Source organism: Coloeus monedula, assembly GCF_965178545.1.
Source record: "Coloeus monedula genome assembly, chromosome: 21".
NCBI classification, from domain to species: domain Eukaryota; kingdom Metazoa; phylum Chordata; class Aves; order Passeriformes; family Corvidae; genus Coloeus; species Coloeus monedula.
Window position 1 is genome coordinate 3,709,010 of NC_138801.1, and position 24,942 is coordinate 3,733,951.

The 24,942-nt window shown below is 56.3% G+C and overlaps 1 protein-coding gene across 1 annotated transcript; it reads left to right on the plus strand.

Annotated features, from left to right (window-relative positions):
- Positions 1 to 2,750: 2,750 nt before the first annotated feature.
- SARDH (sarcosine dehydrogenase) lies at positions 2,751 to 23,569 on the plus strand (the record flags this gene model as incomplete). Its single annotated transcript, XM_082295410.1, has 20 exons — positions 2,751 to 3,066; positions 3,629 to 3,807; positions 4,295 to 4,474; positions 4,818 to 4,941; positions 5,129 to 5,229; positions 6,360 to 6,464; positions 6,843 to 6,972; positions 8,983 to 9,069; positions 9,185 to 9,275; positions 11,006 to 11,147; positions 12,657 to 12,740; positions 13,294 to 13,407; positions 13,884 to 14,022; positions 14,562 to 14,675; positions 16,533 to 16,680; positions 17,150 to 17,243; positions 21,421 to 21,583; positions 21,856 to 22,024; positions 22,457 to 22,592; positions 23,444 to 23,569. 20 exons carry the CDS (start codon positions 2,751 to 2,753, stop codon positions 23,567 to 23,569), a joined length of 2,742 nt encoding a protein of 913 aa, XP_082151536.1.
- Between the last annotated feature and the right edge of the window lie 1,373 nt (positions 23,570 to 24,942).

The following is a 24,942-nucleotide window of genomic DNA, read 5'->3' on the forward strand; positions in this document are numbered from 1 at the left end:
ACGGGGCTTTATTTATTATTCTGGTTTTTTCCCCCAGCAAGAGCAGCTGCTGCCAAAATGCCCCTCATGAGCCGGGCTCTGAGCTCTGAGCAAACACGGAGTGGGGGTGGCTGTGTTTGCTGGCTGCCCTCTGCCAACAGCAGTTCCTGCTCCTGTCACAGTGTGACAGCCACCTGCCCTGGCCCTGGGGTTGCCCCTCGAGCCCTGTGGCCACCGGCCAGTGCGTGGCCACCTCCCTCTGCCACGCTGGGGGTCAGCTCACGTGCTGCCCAGTGCATCCCAAAACCAGGGTCCGAACTGCTGTGCCATCAGGGTGGGGAAACTGAGGCAGGGGGTGGCCAAGAGGAGAGCTCCGAAAAGCTCTGCTCAGCAGGACTCTGTGGGATCCGGCTGCTTTGGGTTCGGGGTCATGTGCTGGTGCTGTTTCCCAAGCCCAAATTCAGGTCGTGGGGCAGAGCTGAGCCCACTGCTCTGATGAGGATGAGGATTGGGGTGGCAGAGACAATGCTGACAGTCTGCAGCACGCCTGGCTGGCTCATCCCTGCATTAACCACGTTTTCTGTGACCTAGAAAACTCCAGCTGGCGCAAGAATCACTGCGCTGCTTTATTTTAGAATGAACCTAAAAATTATAGGGGCAGATTGAATTGTGTGGGCTCCCTCTACACTGGGCTGATCATCCCAACAAATAACCCTCCTCATTCCTGCTCTGGGGGTCACATCAGCGCTCCGAGGAGCTGTAGGAGCTGCCACTTTCCCCCACTGTCCGTCCTGAGCTTGGTGAAGGGCTCAGGCTGCTGAACTGGACTTGGGCTTGTATTGTTCTAGGTCTGGTCTAACCCAAAGGTCATATTTATAATTAGGACAGGCTGATGAAATGGTTCTGGCCTGTCAAACAGAAACCCCCCACTGCAAACAGGAGTTTAGACTTGTTTGCAGCTCTGTGGTTATTCTGAGCAATTCAGTCCATGGAGAAGCCTGCGGGAATTGGGGCTCTCTGTAAAACTGAGAAACCGGTTTTGTCTTTGGGAGAAGGAGGGGAAATGCTGCTGGAGACGGGGGCTAAAGCTGGAAAAAGTGAACCCCACGGGTCCTGTTCAAACCCTTCCCAAACTGGGCGAGCCTGGATGCACACTGGGTACCACAGGGTGTCCAGTGGGCAAGAGCAGGGGGACTGAGGAGCAGCAAGGAGGCACTTCCAGGGTCAATGCCGGATGCTTAAAGCCCCCCAAAAATCCATCCCTGTGCTGCTCAGAGCTCTGCAGGGGTGGGTGATGCTGCCTGGGGGATCATAATGCTGCTGGCACCCCAATCCCTCCCAACCACCAGCCAAACCCTGACTCCACCCCGATGTCTGCTTCTCTGAGATACCGGCATGAGGCCCTTCAGCAGAGCCTGTGCATCCTGCCCAGACAGGCCCAAGTTCCAGGGGTGAGCCCTGAGCAGAAGGAACAACGAACCTTCAGGTTTACAGACCGAAATCAAACCCTGCTTTTTCTACCCAGCTCCAAATTAATTTTTTTTTTTTTTTGGTGTTGCCACTTTCCCTTTGAGCTCTCGGGTCTGGCCTAGGAGAGGTGTAAATCAATTTTAACTCTGCTCTTCAACTGCAGCCACTGGGAACTGTGGCAGGAGGGTCAGATGGTGCCTGTCCTCGCCGTGTTTGCTCTCTGGCATCCAGCTGACAACTCCAGCCAGCGCCGAGCCAGCCCGGGAGGCTGCGAGTCCCCCTGGCCCCAGCTGGGCTGTTTGTTCTCTGCTGGGCACCGAGCCGGGGAGAAAAGCAGCATTTTCCTCCCTGTTTTGAATTTCTCTGCTCTGCCGGACTTTTTGTCTCGCTTGGGAAGCAGCAGAGCCACGAGAAGGGGGACAAGGGAGGTAAGTCCCTCTTTTCTGTCTGCTCAGGCTGGCTCCGCTCGCCTCCGAGTGCTGGTTAATATTTTTTTGCAGCAGGGGCCAAGGTGACGGAAGAGGAGGAGGAGAAGGAGGAGGAGGAGAGCATCGGAGGAAGGCAAGGGCCCCACGACATCCCGGCAGGGAAAGCCAGCCCGGAGCGAGCCTCGCTGGTGAGTGGAGCCTGGTGGGAATGTGCCGTGAGCTGTCCAGGGAACTCCTGCGGTGTCAGGATTTCCAAGTGGGAGTTTGAAGCTTGGGGTGACACTGTGGGGACACCGTGGGGACACCGTGGGGACAGCGGGTGCTCTGGTGGCCGCGTGGCAGCAAGAGGGGGGTCTCAGTGGGGTGACCCCCAGGGCAGACTCTGGTCATGGCCTGTGGCTGGTGTGGGAGGGGCTCTGTGCTGGCCCCAGTGCACCCCTCACGGGCACCCAACATCCTGTGCCGGGAGCAAATCCCGAACCGTGCCCTCGGCCAGGAGCCGCGCAGGGGTTATGGTGTCCGCAGGCTGGATCTGTCCCCGTTTGTCCCCAGCAGCCATTGCACCTCCCTCTGACAGGGAGCAAACCTGGCACCTTCGATGCACCCAAACAGCTCCTGAGCTCCAGGGGGGGAAAATAAAAGCGGTTTCTGGAGGCGTGAGCGAGCACGGGGTGGCCGTGGCCTGGGAATTCCCAAGCCCCTTCTTTAAGGGGGCCCCTCTGGAGGGTGTTTGGGAGCTGCACACTGGAAAGGGATCCCAGCAGCCCACTCAGGGACGTGTCCCCAGGGCTCAGCATCCAGAGATGGGTGGTGAGGTGAGCAGCGGGGCTGCCCAGGGATCCCCTGAGGTGATTTTGGGATTTGCAGGTGGAGATGTCCTACATGAGCCGTGCCTGGCGGGCAGCCGCCCCCCGCCGCCTGCCAGCCCCCTGGAGAAGCCCCCGGCCCTTCAGCAGCGCCTCGGGCCCCACGGCCAAGAAGAGCGTCCCGTACCAGAAGACGCTGCAGGAGGAGGGCCCCGGGAGCGGCGAGCCCAGCCGGCCCCCGCCCGCCTCGGCACAGGTGGTGGTGGTCGGCGGGGGCAGCCTGGGCTGCCAGACCACCTATCACCTGGCCAAGATGGGGGTCAGCGGCGTGGTGCTGCTGGAGAGAGACCGCCTGACCTCGGGCACCACCTGGCACACGGCGGGTGAGGCGCGGGGCGCGGTTCGGGCGCTCCCCGAGCTGCGCACGGGGATGCTCAGGGTTTGGGATGAGCCGCTGTCCCTGGGGTGGATCCATTGCACAGGCTGCATCTGGATGGGCTAGAGAGTTTGGGCTTTAAGTGTTGAGAATTTCTGGTTTTCTTTCTGCCATAACCTTTTTTTAAACTTGTTCCCTCCCCCCAAATTTCCTTTTTTTCCCCCCCGGGATTTAAGCGGCTGCAGGAAAAGGAAACACTTTATTTCCACAATTTTCCCCTCCTTCTTTCAGCCACTTTTCCTTGGCAGAGAGGGAGAGCTATACAAGCTCTTTCTTGGGGTCACTTTTGGGGTCCATCCCCTCCATAAACCCCTTTCCCCCATTCATTTATCGCCCGAGGAGGACAGAAACCGATGCTTTGTAGCTTTGCCGCGTATCCACGAGATGGAGCACGAGCCCCGCAGGGTGACACAGGACACGCGCAGGACATGGGGACCCCCTCTGCACCCCGCTCGGGGTGATGGAGAGGTGACACAGCGTCCGTGCCACCCTGGCCGTGTCCCCCGCAGGTCTCCTGTGGCAGCTGCGTCCCAGCGATGTGGAAGTGGAGCTGCTGGCGCACACGCGGGATGTGGTCAGCCGGGATCTGCCGGCCGAGACGGGGCTGCACACGGGCTGGGTGGAGAACGGGGGGCTCTTCATCGCCTCCAACAAGCAGCGCCTGGATGAGTACAAAAGGCTCATGTCGGTAGGGAGGAGCCCCGGGGTGTCCCCGGCAGGGTGGGCTGCAGGAGGGGGGTGGGTTTTGGGAGCAGGGCTGGAGATCCCAGGGCTGTGGAGCCCCCAGGTCTCTGAATGTCCCATCCCTCATTGGCTTCCCACTGAAAAGCAGCAAGTGGCCCTTCCAGGGCAGCCTCCTGATTCATAAGGCAGCAAAAATCCGTCAAACTGCTCCAAAGTCGGCAAAATTAAATCCAGCCATGGATTTTTGACAGTTCAAACAATGGTAGCATCATTTTCCCCATCGTGCAGCATCATTTTTCCAGCTGCACAGGCAGCTCGAATGCAAATCTGGGGCCATATTCCCTGAAATCTGAGCATCACCCCATGCTGGATTTAGGGTTTGCCTCACATGGGAGATAAACCTGTCCTGGGATTCTCCTCCTCCTCCTTCAGCAGCAAGTGATGAGCAAATGTTCCTTACCTGAGCTCCTGGATTTCCTGTCCCTTGGCAGCTGGGGAAGGTGTATGGTGTGGAGTCCCACGTCCTGACCCCGTCACAGACCAAGGACCTGTACCCTCTGATGAACATCGATGACCTGTATGGCACCCTGTACGTCCCCAAGGATGGCACCATGGATCCCGCTGGCACCTGCTCAACTCTTGCCAGAGCAGCGACTGCCAGAGGCGCTACGGTAGCTCTTAATTAGTAATTACTCATTAATGCCCGTTGGTTTCATCCTCTGCCTTCCCCATCTCGTCCTTTCCCACCGGGGCAGAGCTGCTCCTGCAGATTTGGGTCTTCCCCAAGAAGGGTGTTGTCCTTCTTGGTTGGGTCACAGTGACGAAGCTGGCAGGAGCCGTGAGATCTAGGGGAAAGAGAGGGTGGAAAAAAGACTTTTAGGAGCAAGGCAAGGTGCTCAGAAGGCTGCTTAGGTTCACTTTTCCCCGATTTGGGGGCTGCATGTCAGGTGAGGTGGGTTGTCCCCCCGCCCTTGTGACCCTGCTGTGACTCTTCCACCTTTCCTCTGCCACCAGATCATCGAGAACTGCCCGGTCACGGGTATCCAGGTGAGAACTGATGATTTTGGGGTGAAGAGGGTGCATGCAGTGGAGACAGCCCACGGGACCATCCAGACTCCCTGCGTGGTGAACTGTGCAGGTACAGGGGGCAGGGCACGGGGGAAGATGTGGGACAGGGGCAGCGGCCACAGCTCACAGGTGGCTTTGCTCCCGTGAGGCAGAAACTCTGTGCCAGTCCTTGTCCCCGGTGTGGCTGTCACCTGCAGCTGTCTGGGGGTGTGGGGGATGGAGAGGGGCTCAGCTCGGGGTTGTTGTTGTCTCTCCAGGAGTGTGGGCACGGGCCCTGGGCCGGCTGGCGGGCGTGCACGTGCCGCTGGTGGGGATGCACCACGCCTACGTGGTGACCGAGCGCATCGAGGGCATCCAGGTCAGTCCTGCACGAGCTGCAGCTCGGCCCCTCTGCCCTGGGGGACAGGGCTGGAGAGGCAGAAAGACCCCTGACCCTTTCAGGAACCCCCAGACCTGTGGGACCCCCCCCTCCTGCCAGGCCAGGCTCTGCTCTTGGGAGAGTGCACACCCTCAGCAGGGCTGGCAGACCACCCTGAACAGAGTCAGATTTAATATTTAACGAGGGTACAACTGGCAGGATAATTTTTTTTTCCTCAGGATCTCTGTGTTTGGTGTCTGAAAACAGCCCTCATAAAGATCCCAGACCCTTTCTGAGCAAGCCCCAGGCCCGGCAGGCAGAGGTGTAGCTCTCCAAGCATTCCTAAACCATCCCTATTAATCTGTTCCTGCCATCTGGCTGTGGAGAATTGCTCGGGAGTTGAAGGAGGCTTCATTCTCTCAGGCCCCAGCACTCTGAGGGTGACGCATTAATTGCTTTCCATCCTGCTGACACGGTCTGTGTCTGACCTTTCAGCACGAGGTGCCTCGCTGTAAAAATGCCGTGGTCCACGGTTACATTTCTGTCCCAGTAACTCCACGGTGCCCTACGCAGCCAGGAAGACTTCAGAGGAGAGGCTGCAGCTCGCAGACCTCGGTGCCTCCCGTTCAATCCACTTAATTCCACTTGTCAACACGGCTTGCAGCAGGCCCTACACCGATTCTTCAGTGTTATCTAAATGTTTCCCCATCCATTATTCACGAGAACAAATCCCTCATTCTTCGTGCACCGCTGCCTGCGCGTGGAGCTGCCGCATCCTCCTGCAGAGGCGGGTGGCAGAGGAGTGATGATTCCTGAGCTAGGATCAACCACAGGGGCTGCTTGCCGTCCCCAGGGCACCCCTGGGTGCTGCTCAGGTGTCTGTGGAAGCTGCTCTGCGCATGGTTTGGCCAGGTTTGCTGGAGCTGAGCTGGGTGCTTTCCTCTCGGGGCAAAGCAGGTGCCCAAATTTCGGTGCTGAGGGAACACCCAGAGCCACTGCTTGTGCCATCCTCGGCAGGTCACTGCTGCAGCTGCCCACCCTGTGCCCTGGACCTCGCTGGGTGCTGCAGGGGTGTCCCCACAGCTCTTGGTCTCCTCTGACCCCTGCACTCCCCCTTCCCCATTTTTCAGAACATGCCAAACGTTCGTGATCACGACGCCTCGGTCTATCTCCGTCTCCAAGGCGATGCCCTTTCCGTGGGTGGATATGAGTCAAACCCCATCTTCTGGGAGGAGGTGAGTGGAGCCGGGAGGTTTTCTGGGGGAACGAGGCAGGTTTCCAGGGAAGCCACCTCGGAGGAGTGGGCGCAGGCGTGAGCGCTCAGCCCCCGCATTCTGCGGGTACCAACCTCCGGTGGCTGGTGGGGAAACCGGGGGGGAGCATCTTCCCTTTGGGGCTGTCTGTGGCACAGATATGCAGTGCAGGAGAGCCAGAAACCCCTGTGCCCATCCCTCTATCCTTAATTCAGACTTCTGGTTTGTCTGGATTGTTCATGAAAACCCAAAAACCGCAGAGATTCAATGCAGCCTCGACTTATCTTCTCCGAGGCTGCCAGACATGAGAAGGTCTCACACCATCTATTCTGTGTCTTGATTCGTGTTTCTCAACTTTAGGTATCTGAAAAATTTGCTTTTGGCCTCTTTGACCTGGATTGGGATGTTTTCATGCAACACATTGAAGGTGCTGTCAACAGAGTGCCAGTTCTGGAGAAAACAGGAATTAAATCCACTGTCTGTGGGCCAGGTAACGTGGCTGTGGTGGCACTGTGGTGACACCATGGTGGCTGGGTTTCTCCAAGGATCTTGCTGGAGGCAAAGGGCAACTTTATAACCTGGGGAGAAGAAGAACTCCCTGAACACAGAGGAAGTGCTGCTGGTCCGGCTGCAATGGTGGCATCTTCCAAGGGGTGGCATTCCAGGCCCAGCCTGGGTGGAGGAATAGAGTCACACATCCAGAGACTCACAGAATGCTTTGGCTTGGAAGGGATCTCCAAAGGTTATGGAATTCCAACCCCCTGCCGTGGGCAGGGACACCTTCCACTGTCCCAGGCTCCTCCAAGCCCTGTCCAACCTGGCCTTGGACACTTTCAGGGATCCAGGGGCAGCCACAGCTTCCTGGGCACCCTGTGCCAGGGCGTCCCCACCCTTGTTGGAAATAACTTCTATCTTATCATTTCCTATGACCTTATAGATTTCTTATCATCTCAACTGACCCTCTTTCAGTTTAAAACCATTTCCCTGGGGAGCTGATTGCCTTGTTCCAGTCTGGGAGTGAATGGATTTCCAGCTGATGTTGTGGCTGCTGGACTGGAAAATTAAGGGGCAGATGTTTTTAAGCAGTGGCTGTTATTTTACCAAGTGTTATCTTCTCTAATTATTTTTACTACTTGCTCCTGGTCCAGTGACATGAGATTTACCCAGATTTACATCCCAGGCAGTCTGGTGTGGAGTTAAAGCCATCCTTGCAGTGCCAGACATCGAGCCCGAGCCCTGCACGCTTGGTTCAGCCTTAAAATCCACTGTACACTAAAAAAAATCAACTGTAATAAAAGCCCTTTTTGCTAAGGCACTTAAAGGGAAGCTCTTTGGGTTGTATGAGGGGAAAGTGTGGCACATCTCCGGCCCTGCAGCAGATCAAACATGACTGGTACAAGGTGGAGACCTTGGCCCTGGGTCCAGTGGTTTGATTACACTGTGGTGTGAGCAGAGCAGAACTGGCTGCTGGTAGATGAATGTCTCCTCTTTGTGGTGCCATAATTGTCATTTCCCAAGGTTCAGCTCTCCTCCTCTTCTCCTTCTTGATTGAAACCAGCAGCCTGTGGCAGCTGAGTCACGCTGGGCTGAAGCAAATGGCCAAGGCTTTGTCCCCTCTGCTGTGGTCACTGTGCCAAGGTGCCTGGAGCCCTCACCACCCATCCCAGGGCAAAGTCAGCCGTGCTGGCAGGGGAGGTGCTCTGGCTGTTGCTCCATTAACTCCCTGAGTTTGTAGCCTGGAATGTGTGTGCAGGGGTGCTGGCACGTGAGGAGCTGCTCTGGTGACAGTGGAAGTATTCTGGCTCTGCTCCTGCCTTCTCTGGAGCAGTGGGACCAGGGGACACAGACTGGGCATTGCTGAGTGGGGAAAGACCACATTGAACTCAGTCTTCCCTCTCTCCTTCCACATGGATGGATGGATGGATGGATGGACCATCATCAAACAGGGAGGAGGATAGCACACCTCTGTCAGGGGCTTTGCTGTCCTCCCTGCTGAGGATTTGCAGAGGGATTTCCAGGGCTGATGGCCCTGTGGAAAAGCACTGGCAGCAGGAGACATTATGAGCACAGGAGAGACATCCCCAGCAGCCCCTCAGCTGAACCAAAGTCGTGAAATCTCCCAGCAGGAACTGATGAAGGTGGAATACAGTCACCACCAGGAAATAGGGCTCAGAGGTTGAAACAGCAACAAACAGATCAGTGTAGCACCCTTGACTGGGGGATTGGGAAGGAAAAAAGAGCCCTCACAGTGCCTCGTGCACCTTCTCCTGCATGCAGGGGAATTCATTTTGCTTCCCGAATTTTCAGTCTAACTCCCAAAACCTGTGCTGGGAAGTGCTCAGTGTTGGTCCAGTTCTGGCCCCACTGACCTCTCTGGGAGCAGGACGGGGTCAGCACGGGAAGCTGCAGGAAAGCTGTTTGTAAAGCGTGTGACACATCCCCAAGGTGTGTGATGCCCCCTGTCCTGGCCTCGCTGGCACAGCCCCTCTCTGTTTTTCAGAGTCGTTCACAGCTGACCACAAACCCCTCATGGGAGAAGCTCCGGAGGTCCGAGGGTTCTTCCTCGGCTGTGGCTTCAACAGCGCCGGTAAGAGAGACCTGAGGGGATCACCACCTGCTGGCATCGAATCCCAGGCGGATCCTGGCATTCCACAGCCGTGCTTGGCCTCCTGGCATCACCTGCATCCCCCCCTCTCCCCCAGGGATGATGCTGGGAGGCGGCTGCGGCAGGGAACTGGCTCACTGGATCATCCACGGCCGCCCGGAGAAGGACATGTACGGCTACGACATCAGGCAAGTCACCCGCACTGCCCCAGCTCCCTCCTCATCCCTGGTGCTCCTCGGGGACGCTTTCCAGGCAGGGCTGGATGCTGGATCGGGAATGGGTGCCCAGGCAGTGTCTGTGTCCCGAGTGCCCACGTGGGGTTTATCCCGTGTGCCTCACTCCGCTCCCACACAAACAACTTCCAGCAGGCGCGAGGAGATGGCGCTGATGGGGCAGGACGGGGTGATTACCTTCGGGTTTTGTTGTTCAGTTAGTGCCGTGCCTAATCCTCTACGTTAATAATCGGGGGGATGATTTCAGCAGCACAACGATCAGCTTGGCCCCCCCTCTGCAGCACCACCCGGGCCGGGGGTTGTGACTGTGCAGATGTTGGCTCAGTAATTGCTTTTGGCTTGCTTGATTACCTTTGATTGGGTTTGGGCTTCCTTACAGGGCTGCAGTGACAGCAGCCACCTTGTTGGGGACAAAGCTTTGAAAATCTCTCGTTGCTTTAGTGGCCAAGCTGGGAAAGGCCACATTGGCTTGGGCTGGGGGACTGAGGGGCCTGCAGAGATCGGGGGGAGATGCCTCCAGCTGCCCCCTTCCACCAGCTGGGCTCGGGATGGGGATGGAGAGATCGAGAAATCCCAGACCAGCACAGCCCCCCTGACCTGCACCGAGGGACCCCAGCCCTGCTCAGAGCAGCCAGGAGCTTCCCAGCCCTTGCATCTGCATTACCCAAACATCTCCCATGTCCCCTGTCCCCTGTGTCATCAAGCTGTCAGTCCCATTCCTTCCTTTTGGTGACAATTACCAAGCTCCTCTTTAAATAACTCCCTGTTCCTCACATTTCAATATTTATCCTCTCAGAACATTTGCTTGTAAATATTTCATCTGGCAGCTGTTGCCCGCTTGCTGCTGTCAAGAATTCAGCTCGTTGGTGAAGGGGCTGAGGCTGATGGGGCAACCAGGGGTTGCTGGTGACATGCCATGTGTCACCTTCTGCCAGCAGAAGAGGCAGCTACTCTCAAAACTCTTGGGGAGCATCCCTTGTATCCCTTGCAGGGCTCAGCCCCACTGCCCTGCCTGTTTTCTCCACCCAGGCAGCAAAGAGGGAAGCTGAAAGTATCATTTTAGAAGTGCCTAGAAATGACATCTTGTCTTTCAAGCCCTGCCTGGCTCCCTTTCTCCAGCCCTGGGAAAGGTGCCACCTGTGCCCAGGGCTGCTCTCCCTGAGTTACAGGTCTCTGGGAATAACAACCTGGCCATGGGCTGAGCTGGCACATTCCTTCAAGGAGCTTTTCTGTTTGAAAGATGAAAATACATCAGATGAATTGAAAATGATTTGGGGTGTATTTATATTTCAGCCTGGGGAGAATTGGGTGAAAAATGTAAGGAATGTCCAGGGCTCATTCCCTCATCAGGGCTGTGTTTAAAGCCGGCGTGTGCTCTGAGGCCATTCCCATGTTGAAGTGGGGCAGAATTAGCCTCAAGGCTCATTTTTTTTCTCTTCCCACTGCTCTGCAGGGCTGTCTTCTGCTCGCAGTTGCTCTGGGGTGGGTCTGGGAGCTCGGTGGGGGCTGCAGCTCCAATGGTCAGCACCATGGCACGGCCAGCACCGAGCCCTGCTTGGCTCTTTTGCTCTCCCCACGAAACTGGAGCAGGAAGAGCAATTTTACACCAGCAGCTGCACCCACATCTGGGTCTGGTCAAAAGGGCCATGACCTGGGGGGCTCATCCAGATGTTGCCGCCTTCCAGGAGGTTTCACCACTCCCTGACCGACAACAACCGCTGGATCCGGGAGCGCAGCCACGAGTCCTACGCCAAGAACTATTCCGTCGTCTTCCCCCACGACGAGCCACTGGCAGGACGCAACGTGAGGAAGGACCCCCTGCACGAGGTGAGGGCATGACCTGGGCTGGCCCTCACAGCAGCAAAAAGGAGCTCACAAGGAGTGGCTGCAGCTGTGTCGTTCCCCCAAACTGCTGTGCTCCCATCCATCCATCCATCCATCCATCCATCCATCCATCCATCCATCCATCCCGGGGAGATCCCTGCTGGATCCCAAAGCTCACTGTGAAGGTTCTGGGGCCATGGGCAGTTTAATGGTAGAGATGCTGAGCATTCCCATGATACTGAACTCAGCAGGTATGGATCGAGGCAAGGGAAGAGGGGAGAGGAGGGCTCCGAGGCTGAGTGGGTGCCAGGGGCAGCTGAGAGGGTGCTGAATGCTCACAGGAATCTCCTGCGCCTGCTCTCCGTGTCCTGCTCACGGTTCAGCAGCAGCTTCTCCCCAGAACAGCGTCTCTCAGTGTGGATGAGGCTGGGACACAAGGAGGGATGTGGGAAGAGGGATGTGCCTCTGGAGATGGTTTTGCCAGCACCCCCTGAGTGGTTTTGCTCCCAGGGCTTCCTCCTTCTCCTGCCTTTCCCAGCTGCTTCCTCACACATATCTCCATAGCTGGACGCTCTCAAGATGCAGCAGGCGAGAGAAAAATCTAATTCCCAGGATTTTGCTGCACCAGCAGCTCAGAGCCCCCCAAATCCCTCAAGGTGCTCAGGGTGACTCAGCTCCAGAGCCTCATCCCAGCCCTGGCAAAGCCACCTTTCCCAAGCCCATTCCTGCTTCTGTTTGCCATCACACCGTTCCTCTTCCAACTGGAGGGCAGAGGCTCAAGCAGTAAAACAGACACCCCTGCCCTCCAGCCCCCAGTGTTTGGTTGACAGCTCAGTTGTTTTCTGTCACTGAGGATGCAATTTGTTTTTTAATAGCACGTCTAATAAGCGATGCCCACTTGACTGACAGCCTGGCATTTATCCGTGCAGCTCCAGAACATGTGCTGTGTTTTATAAATAGGCACTGAATGATTTCTGAGATGTTCAACAAAATCCATTCTTTTCCGAGCTGAGGCTCCAAACAGAAATGCCTTAATGGATCCCTAATTAATTGCGTGCAGGGAGATTTTCCTGAGAGCACAGAGGAGGAATGAGAAGGTTGCCGTAAACATTAGACGTTGTATAATTATTCTGTAAACATGGTGGGGAATCCTGCTGTCTGCATGTAGCATCTCCTGGTCACTAATTTGGGCACCCTAGTGCAGGTTTTGGTGGGGTGCACAGCTGGGCTGTGAATCTTTGCCCCTTGACCAGCCTTGAGGAAAATATCCTTCCTGAGGGGGACAAAAATCAGGCAATTCTTAGGTTTGACACTGTTCTAAAAGACAACCTGCAGGGCTGATTTTGGCTGTTGATAGCCAAAGCCAAGGGGTCACAAGTCTGGTCTTGAGCCCACATTTGCACCCAAGGAGGGCAGCCTGGGTGCTGCTCAAAAAGCAGTGAAAAAGCTTTTTAAAAAACCTTTTTGCTCCCGTTTTTGTTGGTTGTTTTTTTTTTTTTTTTTTTTGTGTAGGAGCTGCTGCGACAGGGCTGTGTTTTCCAGGAGAGGCACGGCTGGGAGAGACCCGGCTGGTTCAGCCCTGGGGGAGCAGCTCCGGTAAGGACAGCACAGGCTGGGGGGGGTGTTCAGCCTGGAGGGACCAACTGTAGTGGGGATCCATCTCTGAGGGCAGGGATGCTCTGGTAGGACTCATGACCATGGACAGGGATGTTGGAGTGAGGATCCATCTCCATGGGCAGGGATGTTGGAGTGAGGATCCATCTCTGAGGGCGGGGATGTTGGGGTGAGGATCCATCACTGAGGGCGGGGATGTTGGGAGGGGGATCCATCTCCATGGGCAGGGATGCTGGGGTGAGGATCCATCACTGAGGGCAGGGATGTTGGGATGGGGATCAACCACTGAGGGCAGGGATGTTGGGATGGGGATCCATCTCCATGGGCAGGGATGTTGGAGTGAGGATCAACCACTGAGGGCAGGGATGTTGGGGTGAGGATCCATCTCCATGGGCAGGGATGCCCATCACTGCCAGGATGGGGACCCACCACCACAGCCAGCTCTCCTGGAGTGGGGTGAATATGGCACGGAGCCCTTTGGCTTCGGCCTCACATCCTCTTCCTCCCCATCCCCGTGCTCCCACTGCTCCCCCAGGTCCTGGACTACGACTACTACGGTGCCTACGGCCGGGAGCGCCACAGGGACTACGCCTACAACCGCCTGCTGGGGGACGAGTACACCTTCGACTTCCCCCCTCACCACGACATCGTGAGTGGGGCTGGCAGCCCCTCCTGCCCTGCCAGGGCTGCTTTGGGTGGATTTGGTGATGCGCAGAGGGAGGGGAAGCTCCCAAACTGGGAAAAATGTTCCAAAAATATGAAATGTGTGGCCCGTGCTCAGAAACCTCGGGGGAGAAGCCATGGGAATTATGCTGCTGCTCTCCTAAAGTGTTGAGACCAGCTTGGGGAAAAAAACCTCAATTTGATGAAATTCAGGTGTTATTAATGATAACTGTCACTGAGTTAGTGAGGTAAGGAATGGGATCAGGCACTCAGGATGGCCTGTCAGGCTCACTCCAGTGAATACCTGATTCTTTCAGGAGCGTTTTGAAGCTGTGCAGCCTTTAAAGGCACCGGGCGAGTGTCCTGGTATCATTTCCCGTTATGTAAATGGTTTGATTTGTGCTTCCCTTTGTGGGCTCAGAGCATGGCTCAGCCTCAGCGCCGTGTTTGCTTTAATTGCAGATCAAGAATGAATGTTTAACGTGCAGGAATGCCCTGGCTCTCTTCGACATGTCTTATTTTGGGAAATTCTACCTGGTTGGGCCTGAAGCTATGAAAGCAGCCGACTGGCTGTTCAGTGCTGATGTGAGCAAAGCTCCAGGTACAGGCTCAGCTCCTCGTTTTGTTGGGGAAATCACACCCCAGAACAACCCAGGGGAACCCAGACTGGCTTTTCCTGTAAATGCTGCCTTTGCAGAGGGTATGGGAAGGGTGTGGGAGAGGCTGCTCTCCCTGTTCTCACCAGAGTCTGGGTCCTGCCTCGTTTGTACAGGGGCTCAGTGCTCGGAGATGCTCCCTCGGGGATGAGGGAGGGGGTTCTGGCCCTCTGGCTCCAGCTGTGGCTCACATCTGGAGCTGCGATGGGTGCTGGAGTAAATCGAGCACAGCCCCCGCCAGCTGTGGTTCGTTGTTCCCTTTTCCGAAGCAGCCTTTCCAAGGATGCAAGTTCAGCTCCTCACACAGGAAGGGGGAAAAAGCCTCGTTCCTTTCCCGTTCCTGCTGCTGGCACACCCAGGGTGGGTCAGGGCAAAGCCATTTAACGATGGGGACGCATCTTGCTGCTGCTGCCCACCTCCCTCTGCCCCACGGCTCCGTGCCGGGGCTGGCTGATGGGCAGCGGTGCCCGTGTGCCCTCCGCAGGCTCCACCGTGTACACCTGCATGCTGAACCGGCAGGGCGGCGTGGAGAGCGACCTGACCGTCAGCAGGATCAGCCCCGGGGCGCCGGGGTCCCCCCTGGCCCCAGCTTTTGAAGGTAAAAGCCCCGAGCCCGAGGATGCTGCAGGAGGGAGCGTTCCTGCGGGCGCTGGCTGCGTTCAGTTCCCAGCCTTTCCCGCTGCCTTTTCAGCTGTGTCAATGCACACAAATTTTGGGTTTAACTCCTTAGCTACAATAGAAATGTTGGGGTTTCTAACAGGTGAAGGTAACTCATGCTGTGTGCAGCTGCCTCCTCTCAGCTCTGCTGCCTCAGGAAAGGGAATTTTGGTGTTTTTCTCCCTCTGAGAGGGAGCCACGTTGTGCAAGTCACAACGTACCCTTTCCAGTCCGGGGCAGGTTCGTTCCAGCACCTCCTCCATCCCTGCCAAGCTGGAGGGGCTGCAGGCACGGGGGTGATTGCATTTTCCTAATGGCAGCCACCTGGCTTTTTCCACCTCTATCCTCCGGTCCCCGTAACCCGATTACAGCCCCTGTCCCCGGGGCCCTGCACTGCTCATCGCTGTTATTGGGTTTGTCCAGCCCCGGCTGGCGGCTCTGACCTCTGTCCAAGTCCTTATCAGCTGCAATTAAGGGGGATTGAAAGGCAGCAGAGCGGCCCTGGGGGCAGAAATGGCACTAGGCAGCTGCGGAGGAGGATGCTGAGCTCGCCTGTGGCCAAGCACAGGGTGTGCACTTGGGTGGCCAGTGCCACAGAGTCCTGTCCCCACGCTGTGTCACCTTCAGTGCTCTGGGGCAATCTCACCCTGCTTGTCCCAGCAGCGTGGGGTTCCTTGTGGGAGAATCCTTCTTCCCCCCTGTCTGGGGACCCTGGCACAGGAAGCAGGGTGGGAAGTGGCTGGCGGAGCTGCAGGTTCTGTCGGGCGCTGGAGGAGTTTAATCACAGCAAAGTCTATTTATCCAGTTACAGTAGGTGGCTGCACTTATTACCATTATGACAGAATACCACAGAGCAATTTCATAGTGGCAGGAAAGACAGCGGGAAGAATGATTACATATTAATCAGCTCTCAAACACCATCTCTCGGGATTTTTCCACCCAGGATTACCGAGGAGATGAAATTCTTCCTTGTGTACAGTACAATCCCCACACTGGTTATGGGCTGGTCACTGCAGTGATGCCTTAGGTTTTAACTCTTCTATTTTTCAAATCCTGCACTGCCTGATGTGTAACTCTGAAGTTTCTTGCAGCCTGTTCATTTCTGCTCTCTCGTCCCAGGCAGACGTAACAAAGCCTCTCCAGGCCTGCTCTCCAAGGACACCCAGACTGTCCTAGGCCCTAAAACTATAAACCAAAAGCTTCTAAAGGGAGGGCAAGCGGAGGGAAAATTACCTCATTAACTGAAGCTTTAATTGGAGAATGAACCCTGCTATGCAAATGAACCAAACCTATAAAAGTGTAAAGAACTCGTGCCCTGCCGTCCATCTCGGGGTCCATTTTGAGAACAGCCTCAGGCTCCCCAGGGGTACCTTTGAAGGCCTTTCAAATAAATACCTGCCTTTATTCCCTTACTCCTGTCTTGTCTCTGTTTCTAGGAGGCCTCTTAAGGCCTCAGCAGCATTCCCTGCTCCCACCTGTAGCTCACAGCTCCCCCCCCACTTGAGGCTCTGTTCTGTACTGGGACAAAAGTGCTGTTGGTCTCACAGTTTTTTCCTGTGATGCTCACACAAACTCTCACTTTTACCGGTTTTCACTGTGCTGAGCCCCACAAAAAGCAGTTAGCAGAGCCCCAAAGCCTTCCCTAATCCCACTACTCTTTAACCCCCGCTTTTTTTGGCAGTCCCCACTCGGGGCTGTGCAAGCTGGAGAGACTCAGGGCTGCACTTCAGGCTCTGCAGAGCAGAACCCACCCAGCCCAGCACTCAGCCCTGAAAGGCTGCCCGGGGCTGTTTTCCAGGGGACGGCTACTACCTGGCTATCGGCGGGGCTGTGGCCCAGCACAACTGGTCCCACATCACCACCGTGTTGCAGGACATGAAATTCCAGTGCAAACTCCTCGACTGCTCGGAGGAGCTGGGCATGATGAGCATCCAGGGCCCCCTGAGGTGAGCGGTGTGGCCCCCTCCCTGCAACCTCACCGTGGGGAGGTGGAGGGAGGGATGCAGGGAGGGATGCAGGGGTGGAGGGAGGGATCCAGGGATGCAGGGAGGGATGCAGGAGTGGAGGGAGGGATGCAGGGAGGGGTACAGGGATACAGGGAGGGATGGAGGGATGGAGGGAGGGATTCAGGGATGGAGGGGGGTTTGCCTCAGGTGCAGGTCCCCACGTTGGGCAGGGGTAGGTGTGAGCCCCATGACAACGAGTGCTGATCCAGCTAGGGTAACACTCCATTTTCCATGGGACTGAAATTTCTTTTGAGGCTCCCACAGCACTGCACATCAGCTACCTCAGCTCCTCTTTGGAGTGAGAAGTCTGTCTTGCCAGAAAGATGAGGGAGAAAGTTTTAGGGATAACCCTCAGGGCAGGCTGGGAACTGAGTCCCTTCACTGCACCCACTTTGCTGTTTCCCCACAGCCGTGTTGTCCTCCAAGAAGTGCTTGACACCGACCTCAGCAACGAGGCCTTCCCCTTCTCCACACACAGAATCACCACGGCTGCAGGATGTGAGGTAGGAAGGGGCCATTCCTCGAGCTCTCCAGGAGCTCTGGGCTCTGAGAACCCACCAGCCTGCACAGCCAAGAGTAGAATCCCAGACTGGTTTGGGTTGGAAGGGACCTGAAAGCCCATCTCATTCCACCCCTGCCATGGCAGGGACACCTTCCACTGTCCCAGGGTGCTCCAAGCCCCATCCAACCTGGCCTTGGACACTGCCAGGGATGGGGCAGCCACAGCTTCTCTGGGCACCCTGTGCCATCTCCCTCTGTTAGGAATGTGTCCCCTCATTATTGCAGAGGTTTTGTTGTGGTTTTTGTTGGAAAAGGTCAAAACCCAGAGTGGGAACGGGGTGTTTCCCTCCCTGACTGCCTGCCAGCTGCCATCCCACTCTCCCAGCCCTCCCAGTGGTGCCACAGCCTGGGCTGAGCTTGGGGAAGGGACAGGGTTGACTCATGGCTTTGCAGTGATGCCAGAGGAACATCTCCATGGATTAGGGTGAGCAGTGCTGATGAGATCTACCTGACACTCCAGACACTTTCCATTTCCCGCTCCTCATAAAAAAAATGGGGACAACTTAATGTAAATCTTGTCAGGTACTGGCAGTAGGGACTGGGCAGCCTGGCAGCTGCTGTGTTTGATCACAGGAGAAGCCTGACAGCCCTAAGCTTCCTGTACAGGCACAGATCATCCTGCTTCTGCTCGGGCTCCAGGGCTCACATAGGCCCTGAAGCTGCTGATTGAGCCTGCTTGAAACACCCTAAATAGAAGTGTCGGTGACCATGAAGTGTTATTTTCTCAAAGGAGAAACGTCCTGGGAAAACGTGCACCTGGCAAGTTTGGGTATCGGGTAAAAGCTTTTGCAAGGTTTCCCCCAGAAACTCTGCCTTGCTTTCTCAGTGACCTTTATCCCACATGAAATATTCCTATGGCTGCAAAAACACTTTGGAAGAGAGGGTGGAGTTTGTTCCCCATCCTTCCCATGGGAAATCTGGGCAGGCCTTGATCCCAGGGCATCCTTCTCCTGCTGGATGAGCCAGCTGGGAGGAGGGACGGTGCCCAGGACTCGCTCTGGCTCTCGGGCTGGTGCCTGGTGGGGGATGAAGGCGGTGAAGGTGAAGCAGTAAATCTCATAAAAGGCAGCAGGAGAGCTGGGAGCTGCAGCAGGCTGGATGTTAAGGAAATTGGGTTAAGCCACGTGCGGCCACTTTTCATTCAGAATTAAAATGGCTTTAATTCGACTGCAGCTGCCTGCTGAAGGGATTGCTGCTAAATCAAATTAGGGTGTCTTGATTTATGAGCAAGAGCCTGGCCAGGCCTTAAGGTGGTTTAACTAAGGCACAGACTTTGCCCAAGTCAGATTAATCTCCAGACCATCTCCATGAGTGCACCCTGGGCTTTGGGTCCCCAACAGCTCAACCCACAGCAAGTCCAGGGTCCCTTGGAGGGGAACCATGGCCTGGGGGACTTCAAAGCCAATCCACTGGTGCAGGTTGTCCAAACTGCTGGATTTTAGTCTCCATTAATCCTCCCCACACCCTCCCTAGTCAGCCTGTAGCAGGCTGATATCATCTTGTAATAATCTGCTTATCCCCCAGGAAAGGTGCAGAAATGCTCCAGTCTCCACGGGTGTGATGAGTTTATTTGCATTTCACCTCAAGTTTGTAAAAAATAATCTGGTCCCTCGAGGGAGACAGAGCTGGCAGAAGTTTTGTGGGTTCTTTGGAGTGTAAACTCCCTGATGGACAGAGAAAAGCTTTCCTGCCTGAGGGGTGTGGGCTGGGAGGGGACTCCCTGCCTGCTGCCAGGGCCACCCTTCAGGAGGTCTCCTTTGTCCCACTGGACAATGAACACCAGGGACTCCATCCCACGCTGGATTCAGAGTGGGAGGATTTCTCAGGGCAGCAGGCTGAAGCCCTTGCTGATATTATCACCTTCCAGGGGGATTAAACTGAACCCAGCATCTTAAAAAAGTTATCACTGAGATTTCCCTGCATTAACTCGTAGTTGAACAGAATCAGCTGGAGTCAAAGGAGAGTTCCAGCAGCGTTAATGACTCTGGAAATTATGGATTGGTTTGTGAGTTTATATATAGAGTCTCTCATTGTATGGAACAGCAGAGAAAGGTCCCCCTTTGAATCTCACTGCTGGAGACAGGGGAAAGTTCAGGTTTTCCTATTCTACAATACTTAGAATGCTTTTGAATCGCTGCACAAAAACCCAGGAACTGATTCTATTTCACAGCTCCAGCTGAAAGACCTGTTCCTATGGGAATCCAGCAGAACTGCTGAGTCCAGCCCTTGGCATTCCCCTCTGTGGTGGGATGTGAATCCTGCCTGGGGTACCCACACGAGGGGGCAACCCCAATCCCTCCCTGTGCCGAGCTGATCACTGGCACCCCAGTTTTCCAAGGATACCTCTTTTCTGTGGGGCACTGCTCTTGCTGGGATGCTCATCCTTACCGAGCAGCAGTGGTTTGAGAGGAAGTTTCTCCCAGGAGTAACTTGCTCTTGGTTGTAAAGAGCACTTTAGCTGCAGTCACAGACAGGGTTAATGAGCCAGGAAGTTGCCTGTCAATCCCTGGAGCATCTCCTGCTGCAATGAAGACAGAAGGTGGCTTGCAGCAGCCTCATCCCTGGCTGTTCCCTAATTAGATGACACCTTTGTGTAGAGGAAAAGCCTCCTCTGAGCCCCCTGTGCCTGTGCCCCTGGGGAAGGGATTGCCAGCCTTTGTGCCTGGCTGTGGGGCTGTGCCAGGACCAGGGCAGGAAGGGGCTCCTGGCATGGCTCCTCAAAATAAATTCCCCATCCTGTGTGTTCCCTCCTCCTCTCCACTCCTACTGCAGAGGTTAAAGCTTCTTACAAGCTGCCTTAAATTCTGCTTGAGGACCTGATTTTTGTGCTTGGGGAAGCAGGAACGGATTTGGGTTCCCAGCCGTGCCCCCTGGCCATGCTGGCAGCACAGAACCCAGGCAGCCCTTGGGCACTTCTGCCTGCTCTGGGCAGCAGCTGCTGGTGTCTGTTTGCATTTGTCCCTGGGATTACAGAGCACAGCTGGCACCAGAGCTCAGCAAATGGCAAAATGCAGCTTCTGCCCCAGCCATGGCCAAGCCAGCCCCAAGGCCACCAGGACCAGCCTGGAAGTGTGTTCTGAGCTGAAAACTGCTTTGTTAAAAGGCCAGGTCACAATCCAGAGCAAAACTCTGGAGTTAATCTCTCTCCCAAAGCCAGCTCTGCCTTTGAAGGGGATGTGTATCTGAAGGGATGAACCAGAGGGGGTTTGTGGGGGAGGAAGAGGAGAAATATGATGGGATGAATCAGAGGGAAAGGCAGCTCAGGCTCAGGGGCTGTCTCCAGGGAAGGTGCCTGCGTTGGGGTGGTCCCAGCTGGCCTGGAAAGCTTTGGGAATGGAGATGGTTTCATAGGGACAGCAGGAGGGTGCAGGCAGGGCTGCCTGGGTGAGAAGCTGGGGGAACACGGGCCTGCAGTGCCAGCATGGTCTGTTCCCTGGGATTGCAGGCAGGCTCCGTCCCCGGGAACGAGGCTTCCCTGGAGAAGCACTGAGTCCCTCGTGCCGATCTGCTCATTCCTCCTTGGGGCTTCATGGATTTGGTGAGGAGCCAATCTGGCAGCACAGCTTTGGGACACGACCTCCGTGGGGAAAGCTGAGCATTCCTGGTGGGAATGGGATGTGGGTCAGGACACTGGGCTCAGCCCCTGCCCAGGAGTCTTTGGGTGCCTCTGCTGTGGGAGCACTGTCCAAGAAGGGAACACCCCTGGAGGAGGGACGGCAGTCATGAAGTGCCCCAAAAGTAGGACAGTCCTGCTGGGGACCAGCTTCCCTGTCTCAATGGATCAGCAGAGGGAGACAAAAGCCCGGCTGGAGCTGGAGCATCACATCTAACCCCAGCCCTGGATTCCATAGCCAGAGGATGCTGCCAGCAGCCACCTCTGCCCACTGGCACTGACGGGAGCTGGGTTTGAGGTGCCAGGCATAGGTTGTGCAGAGATGAGAACTTCAGTCTGACCCTGACTTTGTGCATGAGGGAGAGCACAGAGCTGCCTTCCACCACAAGGTTCCCACAAGGTTCCCAGGCAAAGCTGGCTTTTCCCCTGATATGGGAGCATGTGGCCTCTGCCACCCTGCCCAGCCCAGCTCCACTGCAGGGATGTTTGACCTCTTGCCTTTGCAGGTCCGTGCCATGAGGCTGTCGTTCGTGGGCGAGATGGGCTGGGAGCTGCACGTGCCCAGGGCTGACTGTGTGAAGGTTTACCGGGCAGTGATGGAGGCGGGAGCCCGGCACGGCATCGCCAACGCCGGCTACAGAGCCATCGACAGCCTCAGCATCGAGAAAGGTCCTTTCCTCCTTCCAGCAGCACTCTCTGCTTTCCCTCCAGCAGGGGAACCAGGGCAAGGAGCTTTTCCCAGCTTCAGGGTGGGTCAGTGTGGCTGGAGGTGCGGCAGAGCCTCAGAACGGTGACACATGCCCAGTGTGGGCTCCTCTCGAGGGTGTTTCATCCAGGGCCAAGTGAATGAAGGGCAGCACGTGTCCAGGGGGCAGGGCTGATTTCTCGGTGTCCTGGTGCTGTGACAGAGATCAGTGGGTGACCCTACTTGCTCCCTGCAGGGTACAGGCACTGGCACGCAGACCTGCGCCCCGATGACACCCCGCTAGAAGCAGGCTTGGCCTTCACCTGCAAGCTCAAGTCCAGCATCCCCTTCCTGGGCCGGGAGGCTGTGGAGGCTCAGAAAGCCAAGGGCATCTTCCGCCGCCTCGTCTGCTTCACCACGGAGGAGTGAGTACCCTGCTGGGTCTGCTCCCAGCCCAGGAGCAGCCCTGGAGCAGCACCGAGCCCACCCAGCCCCGTGTGCACACACACACACACAGGTGCCACACCTGGGCGCACGTGGGGCTCAGCTTCGAGCCAGCTCAGCTGTTTTCCGTGCTCTAATTCCATCTCTAATTTAAATCCCACCGCAAATCCCCTGGTGGATGTTTAATGGGAGCTGTGAGCAGTCTGACAGGGTTGATCTTGTTTCGCCCCGAGCAGCGGGAGGCTTTGCAGATCGGGCTGGAGGGACTTTGGGTTCAGCAGGGAGAGGTGAATGAGCCCGTGGGCAGCGGGAGCCCTGGCACTTGGGCTAGCCTGGGGCAGAGCCAGGGTCCCCCCAAACCCCTCCGCCCCGTGGTGGGGCTGCGCTGTGGCAGCTCTGCCCGTGCCTTGCAGGAAGGTGCCCATGTTCGGCCTGGAGGCGGTCTGGAGGAACGGGAAGGTGGTCGGCCACATCCGGCGGGCAGATTTTGGATTTGCCATCGACAAAACCATCGCCTACGGCTACATCCGTGACCCCGCGGGCGGCCCGGTGAGTGCGGAGCCCCGGGATGGCCGAGCCCCGCTCCCTGCAGCGGCGCGGACCCGCTGCTCTCACCTGCGGGGGGATGCGGGCCAGCAGCTCCCTCCTGCTTCCCCCGTGCCGGCTGCAGGGTGAGGGGTGTCACGGCTCGCTGGCAAAGCTGGTGTCACCCACTGTCTCTGTGTGAGGTCCCAGCACGGCTCAAGTGCTGCCTCGGGTGTTAATTGCGACCGAATATTTAATTGCAGTAGTGGATTAACTCACGTTGTAGGGAGCAGTGGGCAATAGGAGCAGGGCAGGCTCTTAATTAACCCTGGGAGGCTCCTGGGTAATCAGTTAGGTGCCCTCATTAAGCGGTGTGCTGTGGGCAGAGGTCGGGGTGGCATCTTCAGGGTCTGTCTCTGTGCCAACCAAGAGCTGTGTATGTGCTGTGATTCCTGCTCCTGCTTGCCTTGACTTTTCATCCTGCATCCCTGCAAGAGCCCCAAGGCAAGTGGGTTTGTGGGCCGGTTGCCCCTGGGAACCCCCTTTTCTCCCAGTGATGAATGTTCCTCCTCTCCCTCTCCCTTTTCATCTCCTTTTTCCCTTTTCCCCTTTCCTTTCCCCTTTTTCCTTTCCATCGTGTACCTCCACAGGGGAAAAAAAAAGAAACCTAAAAAATTTCAAATACTGTTTGGTTTTTTTTAAAAACAGAGTGCTTTTAACAGCTCTTTTCCTCCTTTCTGCACATCCCCTTGGGATGGTAGAGCTGGGTTTTGTGCAGGGAGCAGATCTGTGGGGTGGGTGGGAGCTTGCCCAGGGATGGAGATGGGATGCTGGCACCCTACAGGGGTTTGTTTTTCCATGGCTCTGCCTCGCAGGTTTCCCTGGATTTTGTGAAGAGTGGCAGCTACGAGCTGGAGCGGATGGGAGTGACCTTCCCAGCCCAAGCTCACACCAAGTCCCCGTTCGACCCCGACAACAAACGCGTGAAGGGCTTTTACTGAGGCTGCTGCGGGTGCCGAGAGGGAAGAGGAGCTGCCGGCTGAACTCCCGGCCCCGTGTGCCCCAGCTGGCTCCGGGGTCGGCTGCAAGGGCCGGGCACCCGCCTGGAACTCACCAAGTAAATTTGGGTCCGGTTAGAGGGGAGAGGAGGAAGATTCCAAAAAGTCCAAAGGCTCTGATGCTCTGTTCTCCAAGCGAAGCGCTGCCACTGCAGCAATAATTGTTTTCCCCGGGTTAATTGGCCTGCAAACAGCGTTTGGTCTCACTGCACATGAAGTGGTTTCAATTTTTGACTTTGCTGGAAACTCTTTCCCCCCCCCCTGCAAAATGTAGTTTCAGGCTGCCTGGAAATGAATTTTTTTTTAAACTAACTCTGCTGTTATTACAGCTGGAGCCTCCAAACCTGCCGTCCCTCTGCTCCCTTGCTGCGTCCGTCCCCACTCCCATGGGTATCACCTCATCCTGGCTGTGCTCTGGGGCTCCGTGCTGGGGTGGGGGCCGTGGAGGGAAGGGGCAGGAGCACAGGGTCATTGTCCAGGCTCACGATGTGGGTTCTGCTCTGCCAGTGCTGTTTGTGCGTCATAAAACCATGGAATCATGGAATTGTTTGGGTTGGAAGGGACCTTAAAGCTCATCTCATTCCATGGGTTCCACGGGCAGGGACACCTTCCGCTATCCCAGGTTGCTCCAAGCCCTGTCCAACCTGGCCTTGGATACTGCCAGGGGCAGCCACAATTTTTCTGGGCTGCTCCTGGCACAGGCTATGGTGTAAGGTGGCCAACGGGGGCACTGACCCCACAGCTGCCCTTGGCCCCATCCACTGGCAGCTCCCTGGTCCCTTATGGCACCTTCCCGAAGGTCACCTTGGAGGTGGCTCCTTTAATTCCTGACGGAGAGGGGGATGCTGGCAGGGGCTGAGCCCTGAGCTCAAACCCCTGCAGCCTCTGGCAGCTCAGAGCCAGCCTTGGGGGCAGCAGGGGAGGTTTGGCCTCTCATGCACACGGCCTGGACTGAAGGGAACGATCAGCAACTCCCAGCCCGTGCCCATCACCATCCCTTGCTCTGGTCCCCTCTCTGGGCTCTCTGCCGAAGCTTTCACCCGCCTGAAGAAATAATCTCACTCCCTGCTCTTCCCTTTATTTCCCTTGACTAGGTTTGCTTGGGTCATACCCGCTTCAGAGCTGATTTCAATTCCTTACCCTCGTGCCACGGGCAAGAGCGTGAACTCTGAAATGCTTTGGTTTCACTGAAAACATTAAAAAACAAGATTGAGATGAATTTCTCTTGAATAGGAGGTGACTGCCCTCCCTCTGGCAGGCAGAGGGCAGGGGAGGGGTGGCTGTGGCCCTGTTCTGAGGGAAGGAGCATTCTGCCT